The sequence below is a fragment of the Erinaceus europaeus genome, chromosome 15, assembly GCF_950295315.1.
Source record: "Erinaceus europaeus chromosome 15, mEriEur2.1, whole genome shotgun sequence".
In the NCBI taxonomy this organism is placed as follows: Eukaryota; Metazoa; Chordata; class Mammalia; order Eulipotyphla; family Erinaceidae; genus Erinaceus; species Erinaceus europaeus.
This window is the reverse complement of record NC_080176.1, coordinates 64,253,358-64,266,696: the sequence shown is the minus strand read 5'-3', so window position 1 is coordinate 64,266,696 and position 13,339 is coordinate 64,253,358. Positions and strand designations below refer to the sequence as shown.

At 42.1% G+C, this 13,339-nt stretch overlaps 1 protein-coding gene across 4 annotated transcripts in view; it reads left to right on the top strand.

Annotated features, from left to right (window-relative positions):
* Positions 1-13,339, top strand: part of DYM (dymeclin) — a 467,512-nt gene that overhangs the window by 84,819 nt on the left and 369,354 nt on the right. For all 4 annotated transcript variants that reach the window (XM_060173849.1, XM_060173845.1, XM_060173848.1 and 1 more), the window contains one exon: positions 6,273-6,345. In XM_060173849.1, the coding sequence (XP_060029832.1) occupies positions 6,273-6,345 (73 nt within the window). The remainder of the gene's footprint in view (positions 1-6,272; positions 6,346-13,339) is intronic.

The following is a 13,339-nucleotide window of genomic DNA, read 5'->3' as shown; positions in this document are numbered from 1 at the left end:
CTCAGCTATTTCAGCTTTCAGCTCTCTAATAACCTTGAAATAATTAGTGTTTTCTTCCAGAGTCTCATTTGTTGTTCCTGTATTTCTGATTACAATTCTTTCAAACTCTTTACTCACTCCTGTGATTATTTCCTTAGCTAGTGTTTGAATGTTGAACTCGTTATTTTGTGCTTCACCCTTTGGGGGGCTTTTAGCTGGACTCTTGTCCTGGTTGGTTTCTCCAATATTTTTTCTTGTTGTTTTTATCCATTTTATATATTATGTTATGAGTTCCCTCTCTCAGTACTTTTCAAATTAGTGACCACTATTGTCTGGATTGACTTGTGTCACAGTTGTTTCAATAGTATTTTAATCCCTGAGTTGAAGCTCAGTTTAAAAGCCTCTTTTTTTTTTTCCTTCCCTGTATGCTATGGGAGCCTGAGGGCTTTTAAACTATAAGTAGGCTTCTTAGCTTAATCACTTAACTCCTGACCAAGAGATAAAACAGGGTGTGGCAGAGATAATCCAGTGGTTATGCAAAGAGACTTTCACAGCCCCTCCCCTATGCCACCAAGGTGTATGTCTTCTCCTGAGTTTCCTGGTTAGATCTCTGTCCCCTGGTGTCCCTTCCTGCCGCTGCTCCAGATTCTGAGGGCCGTAGCAATGGAGACTCAGAGTTGCACTTGGTGAGTCTCTGGGGAGTCCTCTCCTCCCTTCAGCTGTCCCCTTGTTGGTGGAACAGACTGGAGGTGGTGTCTCAACTGATAAACTGCTGGACTGTTACCAGCCACTTAATCTCTCCCTAGGCTCCTCTCTGTCACCAGCCACACGTGTTTGAACTCACTGGTGATTTGGTGGGTTCCTGTAGTCGTTCTAGTCCTGTGTTGTTTTGGTCCCAGGTGGTTTCCTTTGGTATTCCTAGTTGATCCGTGAGAGGAGAGGAGAGGAGAGGAGAGAAGGAGATCTGCTGTTGCTTGTAGCCCCGCCTCCCTGTGTAAATTTATTTAATCATCATTTTTATTGTACTAAATTGGTAACAAAGCTTAGACTATGTTAGTTAACTGACCAAGTTGTAAACTTGGCCAAGGTTATGAATTGGATGACACATTGAACCTTACAGAGTATCCCTGTTGCCATTTGAGGATTTAAAAAGTAGTTTTATTTCTTTTCTTTCTTTTTCTTTTTTTTTAACCATAGCACTGATCAGCTCTGGTTTACAAGGGATTAAACCTGGGACTTTGGAGTTTAAGGCATGATAGCCATTATACTATTTACCCCCCCCACCCCTACCCCTTAATTGTGTTTATTTCCCTGGAAGAAATATACAAAAAACGAGCCGGGTGGTGGCACACTTGATTGAATGCACATGTTGCAGTGCACAAAGACCCAGGTTCGAGCCCCTGTTCCCCACCTACAGGGGAAAAGCTTCACAAGTGGTGAAGCAGTGTTGCAGGTGTCTCTCTGGCTTTCCCACTCTGTCACCCACTTCCCTCTTGGTTTCTTGCTATCTCTATCCAATAAATAAAGATAATAAAAAAAAAGAAGAAAGAAAAATACAAAAACAAAACCAGGTCTCATTGGTAAGTGTCAGGCACTTGGTCTCCTCTCTTCATCATCTTTTTAAAAAATATTTATTAATTTATTCCCTTTTGTTGCCCTTGTTGTTTTATTGTTGTAGTTATTGATGTCATTGTTGGATAGGAAAGAGAGAAGTGGAGAGAGGAGGGGAAGACAGAGAGGGGGAGAGAAAGATAGACACTTGCAGACCTGCTCCACCGCCTGTGAAGTGACTCCCCTGCAGGTGGGGAGCCGGGGTTCGAACCAGGATCCATATGCTGGTCCTTGTGCATTGTGCCACTTGTGTTTAACTTGCTGAGCTACCGCCCGACTCCCTGCTCTCTTCATCTTCTAAATTAAAAACTGCTGCCTCCTGGGCTGAACCAGGGGCATGTTATTAAACTGGCAACTTACTTAATCCAAAATATTCTTGAGAGGCAATGACTGATTTTTAAAAATTTCATTATCTGTGTCGGTCACCCATCATATAGGATGAGATTCCAGCAAACATTTTTTGTTTGCTTGTTTTTGCCTCTATTTTCCTTTATTTTTAAAAATTTCTTTAATGGAGGATTAATGGTTTACAGTCAACAGTAAAATACAATAGTTTGTACATGTATAACATTTCCACATAACAATACAACCCCCACTAGGTCCTCCTCTGCCTTCATGTTCCAGGACCTAAACCCCCAACCCCACCCCAGAGTCTTTTACTTTGGTGCAATACATCAGCTCCAGTCCATGTTTGCGTAGTGTTTTCCTTTCTGATCTTGTTTTTCAACTTCTGACTATGAGTAAGATCATTCTATATTCATCCTTTTGTTTCTGACTCAGTTCCATCCAAAATGGGGTAAAAAAGGTGAATTTACCAATTTTAATAGCTGAGTCGTATTCCATTGTGTATCTAGACCACAACTTGCTCAGCCACTCCTCTGTTGTTGGACACCTGGGTTACTTCCAGGTTTTGGCTATTACAAATTGTGTTGCTATGAACATAGGTATACACAAATCTTTTTTGGATGGGTGTGTTTGGCTCCTTAGGATATATCCCCAGGAGAGGAATTGCAGGGCCATAGGGCAGGTCCACTTATAACTTCTGAGAGCTCACCAGACTGCTCTCCACAGGGGTTGGACCAAATGACCTTCCCACCAGCAGTGCAGGAGGGATACTTTATCCCCACAACCTCTCCAGCATTTGTTGCTGGTCCTTTTTCTGATGTATGACATTCTTTTTGTTTGTTTTTATTTATAAAATGGAAACACTGACAGGACCATAGGATAAGAGGGGTACAATTTCACACCATTCCCGCCACCAGAACTCCATATCCCATCCCTTCCCTGATAGCTTTCCTATTCTTTATCCTTCTAGGAGCATGGACCCAGGGACATTAAGGGGTGCAGAAGGTCTGGCTTCTGTAATTGCTTCCTTGCTGAACATGGGTGTTGGCAGGTCCATCCATACTCCCAGCCGGTCTCTCTTTTTCCCTAGTGGTACAGGAATCTGGGGAGGTAGGGCTGCAGGACACATTGGTGGGGTCATCTGCCCAGGGAAGTCCAGTTGGCATCATGGTAGCATCTGGAACCTGGTGGCTGAATAAGAGTTAAGATAGGAAGCAGAACAAATTGTTGACTAATCATGAACCTAAAGGCAAGGATATTATGGTTGGAGATTTGGGGTCTCCATTTTGGAAAGAGCTAGTAGGTTTATTTTAGGTATATTCCAAGGGGTCCGTGACCTAACTAGTTTTTGCCTGCACCTGATATCCAGTATGCAGGTGACCTAAGCTATTGTCTGGGGGGATGGTGTCACAGTTGGAAAAAGGACCAGAAAGCTGGATTAGGGAACAGAGTAGCTCCCAAATATGGGAAAGGTGTATAAATATTGTTGACTGTAAACCCCATGAATCTGATCTGGGGCCCATAGTCAGCACAGGAGCCTATGTAACCTCTGCGTCCCTATAGTTCTGAGGTTACGTTCCGTAGTCATGGCTAGGAACATTCTAGGTTGCACCGATTTTAGGACCCATTATCCTTGAGTAAATAGGTTCTTAAACATCAATATTCTTGCAAAGCACAACCTTAAAGTTTATGTGTTGGGGGAGGCTTCAGATCTTGAATGAAAGAAAAAGTGTGCAACTGTACCCTTGTAGTCTTATGATCTTATAGAACATTATTAAACCACTAATAGAAATAGGGGGCTGGGTGGTGGTACACCCAGTGAGGGTCATATGTGTTAAATCATTAAGAAGAACACAAGAAAAAACCATGTCGGAAGAAGTTCATGGGTGGAAAATACATTTGGGGTGTAGGGTAGGACCTGCGATAATTCTTTTCTTGGTGTATGTATCCCAGAGAGTTTCTCCCATTTGCAGATGTCCACAGCAGCATTGTATATGCTGTCTGAGAGCTGAATGTATGACATTCTTTTTTAAAAAAATATTTATTTATTTATTTATTTTCCCTTTTGTTGCCCTTGTTTCATTGTTGTAGTTATTATTGTTATGTCATCATTGTTGGATAGGACAGCGAGGAATGGAGAGAGGAAGGGAAGACAGAGAGGGGAAGAGAAAGACAGACACCTGCAGACCTGCTTCACCGCCCGCCTGTGAAGCGACTCCCCTGCAGGTGGGGAGCTGGGGGCTCGAACTGGGATCCTTCTGCTGGTCCTTGTGCTTTGCGCCACCTGCGCTTAACCCGCTGCACTACTGCCCGACTCCCAATGTATGACATTCTTACAAGAGTGAAGTGGTCTCTCATTATCTTTATTTGCATTTCTCTGACAGTCAGTGACTTGGAGCACTTTTTCATATGTTTGTTGGCCTTCTGTATCTGTTCTGTAGTGAATTTTCTGTTCATATCCTTTCCCTATTTTTGGATAGGGTCATTTGCTTTTTTGCTGCTGAGTTTGGTGAGCTCTTTATATATTTTGGTTATTAGCCTATTATCTGATGTATGGCATGTAAAGATCTCCTCCTATTCTGTGGGAGGTCTCTTTGTTTGGGTGGTGGTTTCTTTTTCAGTGTAGAAGCTTTTAAATTTGATATAGTCCCACTAGGACTGGTTTATTTTTGATTTAGTGTTCTTTGTAATTGGATTTGTATCATTGAAGATGCCTTTAAAATTTAGATAGAAAGAAGTTCTGCCAACATGGTCCTCTAAGTATCTGATAGTTTCTGATCTGACATCCAAGTCCTTGACCCATTTGGAATTTACTTTTATATTTGGTGAAATACAGTGGTTCAGTTTCATTCTTCTGCACGTTTCAACCCAATTTTTCCAATACTATTTGTTGAATGAATAGGCTCCCCTTTCCCCATTTAATAGTCTGGGCACCTTTGTCAAAGATCAGATTCCCATAGGTGTGGGGGCTTACCTGTCGGCTTTCAGTTCTATTTCACTGGAAGGCTTTAGGAAGGCTTGAGAAAGAAAAGCATTCCTGTTGGAACAGTGATTTGCAGCCCACTCCTGTGCCTTTTCTGTGACTTAGTAAAGTCATTTTACCTTTGAAATTATGTGAAGTGGCTCGCTTCTTAGTTTCTACAGCACCAGTCATGTAGATGAAGAATAATTGTGTCTGGTCACTATATTCTTAGGCACACTGAGGAATGAGTGTGCACAAGGCATATACTGATTGTCTATTACATGCCAACAAGGTTCTCCTTGACAGAGTGCACACCTTGCATGCATGAAGCCTTGGGTTCTTCTTCTAGCGTTTGCCCTTCTTCCGTAGCCAGTCAACAGCATCAGGTTGAGCCTGATGTAAAGTTTCGAGACCTCCTTTGAATCTGGAGAGGTGGCAGTCGTTGACTATGTGGGTCATAGTCTGTCTGTAGCCGCAGGGGCAGTTCGGGTCGTCTCTGGCTCCCCAGCGATGGAACATAGCGGTGCACCGGCCATGGCCTGTTCGATACCGATTGAGGAGGGCCCAATCATAACGTGCCAGGTCAAAGCCGGGTTGACGCTTGCAGGGTTCAGTCCTGGCATCACCTTGGCTTGTTGGAAAAGCCACGATGTATTTGGGGATGAGAGTGTTTGCAGACACTATCATGGTAAAATGAGAGATTTTACCCATGTGTCAATAACTGTAAATCATTAACCCCCACTGAAAAATAGTTTAAATATTTATTGGCAGGAGGGATTACAGATCTCTATTCCTGATTCAGACAGCAGCTAGAAGCACCTGATTTTTGTTGTTGCCAGGGCCTTCCACATGTGACCATATGAGATACACATACACACACACACACACACACACACTGCTCCACACCACACACACACCACAGCACTGCTCCACCACTCTCAGAGCTTCCCCTGATGTCATAGTGCTACCATGTGGTGCTGGGGTTTAAATCCAGGGCCATACACATGGTAAGATGAGCACTATACTGAGTGAACTGGCCCTAGAGCAGATAGAATTTTAAATGTATTTTATATATTTGACTTTAGTATATGATTTTATTTAATGAAAGCATGATACATTATAAAACTGCTATCTACAGGAGTCATACAATACTGTCAGGCTTTAAAAGTTAAATTTTTATTAGCTGATGCTCAACTTTATTTTACTGGATAAAGATCATGATAGGTCCTAATGCATTTTTGATTTGGATTTTAGTCAGTTTAACATTAGTGTCTGTGTTTATAATATTGTTCTTAGTAGGAATGAAAGCTGAGTTTCTAAGCAATGCCATTCAGTGTTATGTTTTGTTAATATAATTTTTAATGTGTCTTACTAGGTTCTGACTCAGAAGATCTTTTAGAAGAATTGCTCTGCTGTTTGATGCAGTTAATCACGGATATTCCACTGTTGTAAGTTATGGCTTCGCCAGGAATCACTTTATCTTCATTGTATACTGAAAACAGTGACTGATTATGTTGGAAAGTTTCTGGGTCCTCATACATATGACCATTAAGGGTTATATGCCCACCAAGTTATTATATCTCTCTTACCTATATTACTTCGACTTCAACATCAAAATGAGAATGTTATGTTGTTAATGGGAAAAATAGTACTGGGCTGTCAGAAACATCATGACACATTTTTGCATAGAAAAATATATTATGGGTGGGTCAGGTGGTGATGCACCCAGTTAAGTGCACATATTACAATTTTTAAGGGCCTGGGTTTAAGTCCCAGCTTCCCCTCTGCAGTGGGGACACTCCACAAGCAGTAAAGCATGCCTGCACGTGTCTATCTTTCTCTGTCTTCCCTCCTGTCCATTATGTCAAATAAAATGGAAAAGAAGAAGAAGAAAAAAGAAAAAATGGCCACCGAGAGCAGTGGATTCATAATGCTGACAGCAAGCCCCAGTGATAACCCCGGTGGGGGGTAAAAAAAAGAAAGAAAAACTAGAACGTCATCACTTTTCCAACAGTCCATTAGAACTCTGGTGATATGAATCTTATAGCCTGCACAGAATTGTGATAAGGCTATCTGTGTGATAAGGTATCTTGTAGACCTCTGTATGTAAGCCTTAGCGAGAAGCAGTCTGAATTGAGCCACATGTAACAGGTGCAGCTCCTTGCTCACCCATGATTTGTTCTCCCCATCTTCCTTCTTGATGTGATTTCTGGACTTGGATAATTTCCATTTCTTCAGATTTGCATTTTCAAGCTTTTACTTACTTATTTTTTATTTATTATTATTATTTTTAAAAAGATTTTTATTTATTTATTCCCTTTTGTTGCCCTTGTTGTTTTATTGTTGTAGTTATTGTTGTCATTGTTGTTGGATAGGACAGAGAGAAATGGAGAGAGGAGGGGAAGACAGAGAAGGGGAGAGAAAGACAGACACCTGCAGACCTGCTTCACCGCCTGTGAAGCGACTCCCCTGCAGGTGGGGAGCTGGGGGCTCGAACCGGGATCCTTGAGCCGGTCCTTGCGCTTTGCGCCACATGCGCTTAACCCGTTGTGCTACCGCCCAACTCCCTATTTATTATTTTCTTTGTATTATATTTATTGGATAGAGATAGTCAGAAATCAAGAGAGAAGGAGATGATAGAGGGAGAGAGGCACACTTGCAACACTGCTTCACCACTTGCAAAGCTGCAGGTAGGGACTGGGGGCTCAAACCTAGGTCCTTGTGCATTGTAACGCGCACTCAACCAGGTGTGCCACTATCTGGCCCCCATTTCCAAGCTTTTAAAAAATAAAGATTTATTTATTTACTTATTCTTTAATGAAACTTGTGGGTAAAGCTCTTTTAGGGAACTCGAGTTAAACTAGCCAATTAATTTTGACAACTTTCTTTTGTGCTATTGGGAATATGTAGAAAGTCTTATTGAATTGTACTGTCCAGGGCAGGGCGGTGGGCGAGCTAGATAGCATATTGGTTATGCAAAAAGACTCTCATACCTGAGGCTGAATCCCCCATACCACCATAAGCCAGAGCTGAGAAGGCTCTGGTCAAAAAAAAAAAAAAAAGAAAGAAAAATAGAGTTGGCCATCTTGGTACCAGTATCTGAGAGACTCTTAGAACACTCTGCTTTGACATCACTGTCAGTCTCCCTCGTCTTCTTCATTCTCTGGACTTCTCATATGAAAAAAATTGACCCTCTTTTACTTACACTCCTATGATTGGATATGTCACTATAGTTGAAGCCAGTCAAAATATTAGGTGGTTGATTTATTCGAATTTAATAGTAGTTTATAAGATTACAGGGGTAGTTCCACACCTCACCCATTGCTAAAGTTTAGTGCCACCCTGACCCCACCCAATGATAGCTAACCACCTTGGTTATTGTTTAAACAGTTCCTCATCCTTCCCTCATCCCCCCATCCCTCCCAAGGGCTTATATTTCTCCAAGGAGGTTTTATAGACTTTTTTTCTTAATTGTTCCTCTTCCCTTAATGAAGTAATGAATACTTCAGGTACACTGGTTACCCATTTCTGTACCATGGCCTCTTGCAGTACCATAGGTAGTAATCATATCTGTGAAGTTTTTCACCCTTTGGGAGGAGTGATATCACCCTAGTTGAAATAGATTTTAAGGTCACAGAATCTTTTTTTATTATTATTTAAAATTTTTTAAATTTATAAAATGGAAATATTGACAAGACCATAGGCTAAGAGGGGTATAATTCCACACAATTCCTACTACCAGAACTCCCTGTCCCATCCGGCTTTCCCCCTCCCCAAAAGCTCTCCTATTCTTTATCCCTCTGGGAGTATGGACCCAGGATCATTGTGGGGTGCAGAAGGTGGGCGTTCTGGCTTCTGTAATTGCTTCCCCGCTGAACATGGGTGTTGACAGGTTGATCCATACTCCCAGCCTGTCTCCCTCTTTCCCTAGTGGGGCAGGGCTCTGGGGAGGCAGGGCTCCAGGATACATTGGTGGGGTCATCTGCCCAAGGAAGATGGCATCATGGTAGCTTCTGCAAATTGGTGGCTGAAAAAGCATTAATATACAAAGCAGAACAAATTGTTGACTAATCATGAACCTAAAGGCAAGAATATTGCAGATGAGACTTGGGGTCTCCATTTTGGAAAAACCTAGTAGGTCTATTTTAGGTATATTCCAAGGGGCCCATGACTTTGCTAATTTTTGCCTGAGTCCAACAGCTAACATGCAGATCGACCAAAGATATTGTCTGGAGAGTTGGTGTCATAGTTGGAAAAAGGACTAGAAAGCTGGATCAGGGAAGAGAGTAGCTCCCAAATATGGGAAAAGTATATAAATATTGTTAACAGTAAGCCCCATCAATTTGATCTGAGGCCCATATTCAGCACAGGAGCCTATGTAGCCTCTGCATCCCTGGAGGTTCACCGAATCTTAATCAGCATGGAGGTGCTATTGGCCACATGTGTGCTTAACCAGGTGCGCCACCGCCCGCCTCCTACATGGAGATATTGTTGGAAATGGGCTGTTTTACCTGGGGTTCCCTCTGGGGAAGACTGCTGCTTGTGAGCAGCTTCGCACCTTGCCTCTGTTGTGCCAAAGTGCAGCATCTAGAATTGCAAGATAGATGTAGAAGAGAGAAGCACCATGCCATGTTGCGACTTGATCTGGCAATGCACCACCTGGAAGTAGATGTGAGACAATCAGGGTGCCACTTTGGGAAGGACCGAGGAGAGCGTGTCCCGTGAGAGTTGAATTCTGTGACCGACAGATCTGTTTGCATGCCTATATCCTTCTTCACCTTCCATTCTAACAGATTCCCAGTATCGCGTGGGTTGATAATGTGTGCCCAGTCTTCCCCAGTCTGATGTGCAGGCACCTGAACTGAATGTGACCCTGTGACGGATTTGGGGCTAAGTATATGTCGTCAGAAGTCATGCTCTTGTACAGCATGTCCCTCCAGCATTTTGTCCTTCACTCTTCCCTCTTCCTCCATGGAATACAGAGGAAGTGCTTGGACCATCTTAAAATTAAGATGACCATTGCCATACACACTTGTGACCCAGGAACATGGGGCATTGATGGGATTATGGTGGGCTTATTTTACCAACTACACACCTTTTGTCTTTGGATCTCTTCTTACAGGAAGAGAACATTTAGCTTGGTTAAGCCACAGTGGTTAGGTTTCTGTTACATATGATCAAATGTGGGAGGGAAAAGACATGTATTGTTTATTATTTTATTTGTCATAGTATGTGCGGTGCTTCATGTGTTCCTGATTTAATTTTAAAAACAGTGCTGCCCTTGGTACATTTATGTTATAACCAGGTACCAGCATTTCTGTAGATATCCTAAGTAAGCAGTACATTTTAAAAATACTTTTAAAAAACTTTATTTATGTAATTTGATAGAACAGAGAAATTCAGAGGAAAGGGGATAGAAAGGGAGAGAGAGGGAGTCGGGCGGTGGCGCAGTGGGTTAAGCACACGTGGCGCAAAGTGCAAGGACCAGTGTAAGGATCCCGGTTTGAGCTCTCGGCTCCCTGCCTGCAGGGGTGTCGCTTCACAAGCAGTGAAGCAGGTTTGCAGGTGTCTTTCTCTTCCCCTCTCTGTCTTCCCCTCCTCTCCATTTCTCTTTGTCCTGTCTAACAACAATGACATCAATAACAACAACAATAATAACTACAACAATAAAAAACAACAAGGGCAACAAAAAGGAAAAATAAATATTTTTTAAAAATTTAAAAAAGTGAGAGAGACACGAGCAGCACTGCTTCACCACTTGTGAAGCTTTCCCCTGCAGGTGGGGCCAGGGACTTGAACCTGGGTCCTTGTGCATGTTAATATGTGCACTTAAATAGGTGTGCCACTGCTTCTCCCCCCCTACCCCCCATTTTTTTAACCACTGTTGATATGCCTTGATGATGTTAAGGGGACGAGAATTGTAAATCCCTTTCACTTGGAATGAACAGTGAATAGCCTGGCTACTCAAACACACTTGAAGAGCAGGCAGGCCAGTATTGTAATATATCATACATTTCAGCCTTTTAATGTGTTTATACTTTTTAAAAGAACTGAAAATGTACAGACAACCAGATGTCTTGTGTTATGTACACTGAGTTTTACCAGCTGCTGAAACAATTTCTTATGATTTAATGTTCTTGGAACTCCATCCTGCAGGAAGGTTTGTCTTGGTAACAGTTTCCATGTGAAACCAAACTACTATTTAAGCGCTTCATGCATTAAACTGTTGTGCAGCTTTAAAGATTAGCTTCTCATTTAAAGGGCAATAATAGTTGAGAAAGCCTGGGATGTTCTCACCCCTGACCATCGTTAGTCTCATTAGAACACTTGCTTTTAGTGTGTTTGCCTGCCTGCGTTGGTCAGTGAACAGCAAAAGGACTCAGTTTTAATGGCCACCACAGGTAATTTAGAACTGGCTTAGCAGTAGGGCAATGGTATACCTGGGAGAGCTTATATTACCATGTGCAGGGAACCAGGTTCAAATCCCAGGCCCCCACCTGCAGGGGGAAGCTTCACTGGCTGTGGAGCAACACTTCAGGTGTGTCTCTCTCTCTCTCCCTCTCTGCTTCTCCCTTTCTCCTCGACTTCTCTGACTTTATAAAAAAAATAAAGCTAGTTTACGTCTTTTATGCAACTGACATCACTGTATAATTATTGAAAATCAGTGATTGTTAATAGTATGTTAAGGGCAGGAGAGATAGCATAACATAATGGTTGTGCAGTGAGTCTCATACCTAAGGCTCCAACATCCTTGGTTCAATCCCCACACCCCCATAAGCCCAAACTGAGTAGTGCTTTGGTTAAAAAAAAAAAAAAAGGCAAGTTTAGAAATATATAAAGTCTCATCTTTAGTCCATTATATGCTAAATTTGAAGTTTTAGTACACTTTCCTATCTTTTTATTTGACAAAGTGGCACACTATTCCAAGTGAGCTATTTTGCCAGCCCTACTTTATTTTTAAATAGCGTAAACTGTAATAGTTTGGATAAATTCCCAGTATTAGTAGGAATTACTTGTACTAACGATTGACTTTTTAAGTAGTTAGTTGATAGTGCTTTGCAGTTTGGATTTCTTGATAAAATACTAATTTTCTGAGATACTAACCTTCCAAGTTAGATTAAAATTGGGCATCTTCCAGGAATCCTTCCTTGAGTCTACACATGGCAGCATTTGTATATTTAAAGAGTATGTTATGTATGGGCTCATGACTTTTTCCTAGTTGAAATAAGTTTTCCAAAAGTAGTATCTGGTTTCAGATTCATTTTACATCTCTTCTATGCTCTCAGGGAAGTGTATGGGAAAGCAGAATAGTAAAATAAGGTGTTTTCCTCAAGACACTAATAGGCATATAGTACACAGACTTGGTTGGACAGGCCAGAGTTGAAAGCACAACATGTAGAATCTGACACTGTTGTTTCTTACATTGTTACTGTGAGAATCAGAGAGCCCAGGTGACTAAGTGGTGGAATTCAGGTCACCCAGCCTGTAGAAGGATTTATGTTCTGTGAAGCCCAGCTGCATACACATAGAAGTAATTCTGAGAACTTCAACTGTTTTTTGTTTTTTTCCTTGCTTCCTTTGATTTGAATTTGCCATTTTCTGTCAATGCTAGCACTACTAGCTGTGTATGATGGTGCCGTTGTCAAGAATAGCCCCTACTCCTTTTCTTGAATGCCGCCACTCAGGATGGACCCTGTGAGGCTGCTCGGTGTGGACCTTTCTGTTAGTCCCAGGCCCAGCACGTAGCCTCTCCCTCTAACATGCACTTACGTGCTCTTCTCCACCAGCCTGCCATCTGACTGAGTGGGCCTGCTTAGTCATCCCAGCACACTCGATTTGCAGAATTTTCAGATATAAGATAGTTTTTTTTTTGTTCTTTCTTAAGACGTACATTGATGAAGATGAACTATTCATAATTGATTACCTTCACTGTCTTTTTTGGGGAGACACAGGGTGTCTGCTGTTACCTGTTTACCATGTCCATGTCACATTCTGCTTCAGCTTCACTGGCTTCCTACTGCTTTGGACCTGTGTTGGTTTTCTTTCTCTTTTGCTCCCTCTTTCCCGCTTCCTTCTTCTACCTCCATGTCTCTTTCCTTCCCATCATTCTTTTCTTTCTTTTCATTTATTTCTCACCAGATCACTGTTCAGCTCTGGTTTGTGGTGGTGTAAAGCATTGAGCTGGAACCTCAGGACCTTAGGCGTGGAAGCTATTTAGAGTTGTTGTGCTTCCTTACTGATTTGGAACATGCCAATTTATGCCTGTCTCTAGAACCTTTGCCCCCGCCCCCTTTCCCATATTGAATATCATCCTGCAGCTGCCTCCATGGCTCGTGTCCCGAGTTCTTTCTGCATAAAGGACTGCTGCTTCGAAACAGCAGTTCCAAATGCCCCGAAATAGCATTCTCTCATTCTCTGTCATTTTATCTCGCTTAATTTTTT